This window comes from Nicotiana attenuata, chromosome 2 (assembly GCF_001879085.1).
Source record: "Nicotiana attenuata strain UT chromosome 2, NIATTr2, whole genome shotgun sequence".
NCBI lineage: Eukaryota > Viridiplantae > Streptophyta > Magnoliopsida > Solanales > Solanaceae > Nicotiana > Nicotiana attenuata.
In genome coordinates, this window is record NC_031990.1 from 61,873,143 (window position 1) to 61,882,106 (window position 8,964).

Below are 8,964 nucleotides of genomic sequence, written 5' to 3' on the forward strand. Positions count from 1 at the left end.
CCAACACCTGAATATCTAAAGGAAGCGGCTCTGGCTGACCGGGATATAAGCAAGACTACCCATGCTGGCAGACTTCCTACTCAATGCATCGGCCACCACATTGGCCTTACCCGGGTGATATAAGATAGTAACATCATAATCTTTCAACAACTCTAGCCATCTCCTCTGCCTCACATTCAACTCTTTCTGCTTGAACAGATACTGCAGGCTCTTGTGATCCGTGTACACCTCACATGTCACACCATATAGATAATGCCTCCAAATCTTCAAAGCATGAACAACCGCTGCCAACTCTAGATCATGAACCGGATAATTTTTCTCGTGGATTTTCAACTGTCTCGACGCATAAGCAATAACCTTGCCATCCTGCATCAATACTGCTCCAAGTCCAATACGGGAAGCATCGCAATAGACCGTGTAAGGCCCTGAACCCGTGGGCAAAACCAACACCGGTGTCGTGGTCAGAGCTGTCTTGAGCTTCTGGAAGCTCGCCTCACACTCATCTGACCACCTGAACTGGGCACCCTTCTGGGTCAATCTGGTCATCGGGGTTGCAATAGAAGAAAATCCCTCCACGAACCGACGGTAATAACCTGCTAACCCCAAGAAACTCCGAATCTCGGTCGCTGAAGCTGGTCGAGGCCAATTCTTGACTGCCTCAATCTTCTTCGGGTCCACCTGAATACCCTCTGCTGATACAATATGACCCAGAAATGCAACCGAACTCAACCAGAACTCGCACTTCGAAAACATAGCATATAATTGACTATCTTTCAGAGTCTGAAGGACCACTCTGAGGTGCTGCTCGTGCTCTTCCTGGCTGCGAGAGTACACCAAGATGTCATCAATGAAGACTATCACGAATAAGTCTAGATATGGCCTGAACACTCGGTTCATCAACTCCATAAACGCTGCTGGGGCATTGGTCAAACCAAATGACATGACTAAAAACTCATAGTGCCCATACCGAGTGCGGAACGCTGTCTTAGGGACATCAGACGCCCTAATCTTCAGCTGATGATAGCCAGATCTCAAGTCTATCTTTGAAAACACCTTTGCTCCCTGAAGCTGGTCAAACAAATCATCAATTCTCGGCAGTGGATACTTGTTCTTTATCGTCACCTTGTTCAACTGTCGGTAATCAATACACATCCGCATCGAACCATCCTTCTTCTTCACAAATAACACCGGCGCACCCCAAGGAGAAACACTAGGCCTGATAAAACCCTTCTCTAGTAATTCCTGCAACTGGTCCTTTAACTCCTTCAACTCTGGCGGGGCCATACGATACGGCGGAATAGAAATGGGCTGCGTGCCCGGAGCCAGATCAATACAGAAATCAATATCTCTGTCGGGCGGCATGCCCGGCAGGTCTGAAGGGAAAACCTCAGGGAACTCTCGAACAATAGGAACAGAGTCGATAGAAGGAACCTCTGCACTGGAGTCGCGAACATACGCCAGATAAGCTAAACACCCCTTCTCGACCATGCGTCGAGCCTTGACATATGTAATAACACTGCGAGTGGCATGACCTGAAGTCCCTCTCCACTCTAGTCGGGGCAATTCTGGCAAAGCCAAGGTCACGGTCTTAGCGTGACAATCTAAGATGGCATGATATGGGGACAATCAATCCATCCCCAATATAACGTCGAAATCCACCATGTCTAAAAGCAGTAAATCAACACGGGTCTCAAGACCCTCAAACACAACCACACAGGAACGATGCACTCGGTCGACTACTATAGAGTCACCCACCAGTGTAGATACATAAACAGGAATGTCCAAAGCATAACTAGACATAGCCAGGCAGGGTGCAAAATAAGACGACACATATGAATATGTAGACCCAGGGTCAAATAGTACTGACGTATCTCTATCGCAAACCAGAATAGTACTTGTAATAACGGTATCTGACGACTCGGCCTCTGGTCTGGCTGGTAAAGCATAAAACCGGGCATCAGCCCCATCTCCCTGAACCATGTCTCTGGGACGATCGACTACCGGCTGACCCCTACCTCTGGCGGTCCGACCTCCACCTCTAGGGTCTCGACCTCCACCTCTATGATCCCTACCCCTGCCCCTGCTGCTGTGACTGTGTACCCCTCAATCTCGGGCAAGCTCTCCTGATGTGACCATACTCGCCACACTCATAACATCCCTCTGTACGATGAGACTGGCCCTGACGACCCGAATGACCTCCACGAAAACTCTGAAGAGGCTGTGCACTGATGGGCTGCTGATCAAAATACTGCCCACGAGAACCACGATCGCCTGGAACACCCTGTGAAGCCTGGAGGGCTGACTGAAAGGGCCTGGAAGACTGACCCCTATCATAAGAATCCCTGCCTCCGGATGAGGCACCACTGAATCGACCTGAGTGACGGGGTCTTTTGTCTGATCTATGACCACCCCCCTGTGGCAGAACCATCTCGATCCTCCGGGCCACATTGGCACCTCCTGAAAAGTAATATCACTACCCGCCTCTCTGGCCATCTGAAGACGAATGGGCTGGATCAAACCGTCAATAAGTCTCCTCACCCTCTCCCTCTCAGTGGGAAGTATGACGAGGGCATGGCGAGCTAGATCGATAAACCGGGTCTCATACCGAGTGACTGTCATAGACCCCTGCTGGAGGCGCTCGAACTGCCTCCGATAAGCATCCCTCTGAGTAACGGGGAGAAACTTCTCCAGGAACAACTCTGAAAACTGATTCCAAGTCAAAGGCGGTGACCCTACTGGTCTGGCTAAACAGTAATCCCTCCACCAAGTCTTGGCAGATCCAGATAGACGAAAAGCCGCAAAATCAACTCCATTGGACTCCACAATGCCCATGTTTCGAAGAACCTCGTGGCAGCTGTATAAGAAATCCTGGGGGTCCTCAGAAGAAGCTCCGCTGAATGTAGTAGTGAAAAGCTTGGTGAACCTGTCCAACCTCCACAAAGCATCAGCGGACATAGCCGCTCCATCACCGGCCCGTGCAACTACTCCCGGCTGAACTGCCACAGCTGTCTGAGCCGGTGGAATCTGAGTCTGGGGAGCTACCTGCTCCGGAGTACGTGCAGCAGCAGTCTGGGCTCCTCCTCCAGCCTGGGAAGTGGCTGGTGCTGCAGGAAGTAATCCTGCTCGGGTGACATTCTCCATGAGGCCAACCAACCGGACCAAGGCGTCCTGAAGAACTGGGGTAGCAATAAACCCCTGTGGGACCTGAGCTGGGCCCACCGAAACTTTCTCGGGGTTAAGTATCATGTTATATTTCCTCAAAATCTCGAACGTTTCCTGCAAATGAGCCAAATGGTACAGGGACTTAACTAGCATGTCATTAATATAAACTTCCGCTGACTTACCTATTTGTTCTTCGAACATCTTATTTACTAGGTGTTGGTAAGTAGCTCTTGCATTTTTTAGCCGAAGGGAATTGCATTGTAACAATATGTTCCATACTTGGTGATAAACGAGGTCTTCTCCTGGTCTTCCGGGTTCATCTGAATTTGATTGTACCCGCAACAGGCATTGAGAAAAGTAAGGATCTCGTGGCCAGCCATGGCATCGATCATGCAATCGATGTTAGGTAGTGGAAAAGAGTCTTTAGGGCATGCCTTGTTCAAATCCTTGTAATCTACGCACATTCTAAGATTATTCCCCTTTTTAGGGACTACGACTATATTGTGTAACCATTCGGGGTATTATACCTCCCGAATAGACCCTATTTTAAGAAGTTTAGTTACCTCATCCTTTATGAATGAATCCTTTACCTCTGATTGGGGTCTTCTCTTTTGCTCCACCGGTTTGAACCTGGGGTCAAGGCTTAGCCGGTGTGTTGTTATCTCCGGTGGGATCCCTGTCATGTCTAAATGGGACCAAGTAAAAGAATCCATGTTATCGATAAGAAATTGAATAAGTTTTTTCCTGAGTTTGGGGGTTAACCCCGTTCCCAAGTATACCTTTTGCTCAGGTAGGTGCTCGTTCAATATAACTTGTTTAAGCTCCTCGACCGTTGATTTGGTGGCGTCAGAATCTTTGGGTACAATAAAGGTTCGAGGAGTCACAAAGTCCTCTTCNTTGCGGCGTGCAACCCGCTCCATAATTACCATTGTTGCGGCGTGCAACCCGCTCCATAATATCATTTATCATGTATCATTGTTGCGGCGCGCAACCCGATCCTCACATTTTATTGTTGCGGCGTGCAACCCGATCCTCAATATCATTGTTGCGGCGCGCAACCCGATCCTCAATATCATTTAACAGCCCGACTCCCCAAACAACAGTCACAATAAAGGGGCATAAAAATAAGCAAATATTTGACAAACATCCCGGCAAGGGAAAGAATTCAACAAATGCAACCAAACATCCCGGCAAGGGAATAATCAACAACGCTTTCTCTTTCTTACTTTCCTTATCTTTTAATTCACTTTACTATTTTGAGACAACGCTCCAAAGAATCAAGTCTTTTCGTATACTTTCAATATTCGTATAACAATTTGAGCCAATGCTCCCAGGAATCAAGTGATCATATTACCGTTCACATGTTATTCACAACAACTAGAAATCCTCCAATAAACACGGAGTTCACAACTAAGTCATGATAATCACATTATAAGGACTCACGGTCATGCTAGACACCAATGTATAGATACTCGTCACCATGCCTATACATCGTACTCGATCACATAGCAATTAGCAACAAGATTCAACTCCTATTCCCTCAAGCTAGGGTTAAACCAAACACTTACCTCAAAGCCTTGAAATCCACTTAATCCTCAACTATTGCTTTACATCGCGGTTCCACCTCCAATTCGCTCGAATCTAATCACAAATTGCTCAATGACTTTAGCAAACACTATATGAATTAGTTTGAATGCATAAAAACGATTTTCCCAAAGTTTTACTCAAAATTTCCCAAAACGCCCCCGGGCCCACGTGGTCAAAACTCGAGGTTCGAACCAAAATCTGGTTACCCATTCCCCCACGAGTTTAAATATATAATTTGTTTTGAAATCGGACCTCAATTCGAGGTCCAACTTTCCAATTTATAGAAAACCTAGGTTCTACCCAAAAACCCCAATTTCACCCATGAAAATCCTTGATTTCAAGTGGAAAACATGTTTAATGATGTTAAAAGTTGAAAGAATTGAGTAAAAATAAACTTACAAATGATTTGGGATGAAGTTTGCTCTTGAAAAATCGCCTATGGTGTTTGGGTTTTGAAGGAATGGTGAAAGGTGGTGAAAATTCGACTAAGTATAAAATTTGCTGGGCCTCGGATATGGGAATTGCGAACTAGGGTTCGCAATTGCGAACCCAGGTCTGCTACTTTGGGAAATGCGAAGCTGAGGATCGCATTTGCGAAACTTTACCAAATGGCCAGTCTTCGCATTTGCGAGAAAATGATCGCATTTGCGACAAAATGATCGCATTTGCGATTGGCCACCCCTCGCATTTGCGAGCCAAGCCATCGCATTTGCGACAGTGCCCGGAAATCCCCTGGTTCGCATTTGCGAACAAATGGATCGCATTTGCGATCCCATGCAAAAATCCCCAGCTTTGCAATTGCAATACAGTGTTCGCATTTGCAAACTAGCAATTGCGAGTCCCATCTTCGCATTTGCGAAAATCACAGAAGCCAGCATACCAGATTTTTCAAAACATGAGAAATGCAATCCGACGCCTATCCAAAACTCACCCGAGCCCCCGGGGCTCCAAACCAAACATGTACACAACCTCAACAACATCCTACGGACTTACTCGAGCGATCAAATTGCCAAAATAACATCAAAATCATTGAATCAAGCCTCAAACTCATCATTTTCATTTCAAAATTCATGAACTTCCAACTTTAGACATTTAGGTCCGAAACACGTCAAACGACGTCCGATTTCGACCAAACTTTACAGAAAGCGCTTAAACAATATATACGACTTGTACCGGGCATCGGAACCAAAATACGATCCCGATACCACAGTCTTTTAATCAATTTTTATTTCCATTTTCCTTAATGATTTCAGAAAAACAATTTCACAGAAAAATTCATTTCTCGGGCTCTAGACCTCGGAATTCGACGCCGGGCACATGCCCGAGTCCATATTTTTCTACGGTCCTTCCGGGACCGTCCAATCTCGGGTCCAGGTCCGTTTACCAAAAATATTGACCAAAGTCAACCTTAAACATATTAATATCAAAATTCTTCAAATTTTTCACAGAATTCACATATTTCAACATAAAAGCTTTCCGGCTACGCGCCCGGACTGCGCATGCAAATCGAGGCAAGTAAAAAATGAGGTTTTCAATGCCTCGAAAATACAGAATGAATGAGGAAACAGGTGATGACCCTTTGGGTCGTCACATGCGAGCTTATATAAAGGTACAATATTAGAAAGACCAAAAGGGCAACTCGGTGTACAAGGCATTCACGTTCATGTAGGGTCCGGGAAGGGTCGCACTCTTAAGAAGTGTAATGTAGACAATCTACCTTAATGCAAGCATTAGTAACTGCTTCCTTGACTCAAATTTGTGACCTATAAGTCATGCTGATACAACTTTATCGTTACTCCAAGACTCCTAGTATCGGAAAGTCCGTAAAAAATAAAACAAAAGATATAATGATTTGTATTTTCAACTAGCAATCTATTCCCAATGTTATTCTTTTAGTATATTCTTTTGTTGATTTTTATGGATCCTCGCTTTGAGAAATCTCTGCCCCCTTGTCGTTTGGGCTCAAGACATGAGTATGCATGAAGAAAGAGGAAAATATAAACAAGAACTAATTAGGCTGGACCACCATAGGTCCATCATAATTTTTCAGTACTTCATAAACCCACTCCAAATGATTTCCACTTGTTAGTAAATTTCAAGAAAAAAGATAATCCGGTGCACAACACGTTCCGCATTTACGCATGGTCCAAGGAAGGGCTGCACCTCAAGGGATGTGATGTAGACAATGTAAGCATTAGTGGATGCTTCCACGTCTCAAATCCGTAACCTACAGGTCAAACATAGATAAGTTCAATGTTGCTCCAAAAACATTTACTATAATTCAATGGCAAACTAGAATATTTGGGTTGTAGAACTAACAGATAAAAAAGTTTCCAGATTATTTTCAGCTGGCAAATTTGGTTTGCGTTAGATCTCTCTAACATGTCCCTGACTTCACCATTATCAATAGAACAAATTGCAGTATCTCATCCTCAACCACATGTCCACATATGTTGAATTTCAGACAACTTTAAGACACATTTGTCAACAACACCAACACCAACATCAACCCAGTGGAATCCCACAAGTACGGTTTGGGAAGGATAGTGTATCCGCAGGCCTAACCCCTATCCTGAAAAGATAGAGAGACTGTTTTCGATAGACCCTCGACTAAGGAAAGATAAAAAAAAAAAAAAAACAGTAAAAACAAATAATATCTCAAGACACATTTGTCATTATATAGAAAATAAGATCAGAGACCCTTCTAAACGTCATAAATAGCAACAGATTCCATGAAAAGACCAAGAAATCAGTACTATTATACATGTCAATTAGCTATTATACATCAGAAGGAAACAGGGAAACCAATATTGTTAGTAAATATGATGAGATTGAGACCAATTAATTTAACAAGAGTTGGATCATTTCTTGGGATGAATACTTTGCACAACAGCCTCAATCTCTTCCTTAACTCGTTCAAATACATTTGGCCCCTTAACTTCATCTACTGGAGTGCTCTCATCAATGTCATCACTAGTTCCGTGAGTTTCCTTGTGATGCTGAGGTTTTTTGTCGTGGTGAATCATAGCCTCAATCTCTTCCTTTGCCCGCTCTATCAAATTTGGTGCTTTTACATCTTTTGCATCTATCAATAGAGAGATCAAAATGGCAATAAGAAACATAAAACACAACATCCCCTCCCTTGTTAGCCCTTAAAAAATATTTTAAGTCTGAATAATAAGTTAAAATAACATCACAAATAAATCATTTCCCAGCAGACAAGAAAGGATTTAGAAACAAATTGAAAAGAAAGGGGGAAATAATATCAATTGGCAATTGCAAAATTCAGCAACAACATTGCAAGATTAGTAAAAAGATTCAATTTTTAAGCCAATCAATGTCCACATATATGCTCAAATTGGACCAATCTAGCGGGAGCTAAAGAGGGTCTAATTTCTCGACATCAAAAGAAAAACCTGACCAACTATTTCACAAATACATGAGGAATTAGGACGTCGGTAAGTGAAAGAAACCCCAATATGTGCACTATTTTCTCTAATTTTAAATCGGCAGCATCTCAATTTGCAAATTTAATTTTTCTCAGGATACCCCTTTTCGTTTACAATGAATAGAGAATAGGAAAGAAATTGGGAAGATAATAGGAAAAGGGAAATCATTACCGGAAGTAGATGTTGGGGCTTCATTGCCTCTAGATTCTGCCATGGGGAAGGCTCTGATCACCGTTTTGCAGAGAAGCCGAAGAACTTCGGTTTCTGAAGATGTGGATATACTATAAAATACAAAAGAGAAAACAACGCGGGCTTCGGGCTATGTAAAGCCCGCTGCTTCGAGTTGGATTTCCAAGGGTGAATTGCACAAATAGCACACTTTCGGTGCCGCTATTTTTACCTCATATAATAAAGGTTAACACCTTATTTATGTTAAATAAATATCATTTAAAGAAATTATATTCTATAGATAACTTCTAAGGTTTACAGCAAATATTTAATTTTGGTTTCCTCCTAGCTCTAAGCCACTAAATATGCTAATCAGTTACACTATTTTCTTTCTCTCTCTCTCTACTTTGATAGATCCCATTCTCTTCCCCCATCCCATTAAAATTTCGATCTCCTCCTCCTTCCACCGTATTTGTGCAAAACCCACTTCAGAAATTGCTCCGGCTCTTGCATCCGACGACTGCAACGGCATATTCCTACAGTGCGTTTTCACTTCCGAATCCAAAATCAAACACTTCCGGGACCCATAATGACTCGG

General features: G+C 43.5%; 1 protein-coding gene across 1 annotated transcript; it reads right to left on the reverse strand.

The window, feature by feature from the left end:
• Positions 7,404-8,528, reverse strand: LOC109211414. The gene is made up of 2 exons (XM_019374953.1): positions 8,370-8,528; positions 7,404-7,834 (listed from the first exon to the last, which is right to left on the reverse strand). The coding sequence occupies exons 1-2, from the start codon at positions 8,410-8,412 to the stop codon at positions 7,611-7,613; spliced, it is 267 nt and encodes an 88-aa protein (XP_019230498.1). The 5' UTR covers positions 8,413-8,528; the 3' UTR covers positions 7,404-7,610.

Bases quoted from the DNA above. Each gene is read 5' to 3' on its own strand.
- LOC109211414 (XM_019374953.1), bottom strand. From the start codon at position 8,412: ATGGCAGAATCTAGAGGCAATGAAGCCCCAACATCTACTTCCG. The intron at 7,835-8,369 runs GTAATGATTTCC...CTCTATTGATAG, and splicing joins AGCCCCAACATCTACTTCCG to ATGCAAAAGATGTAAAAGCA.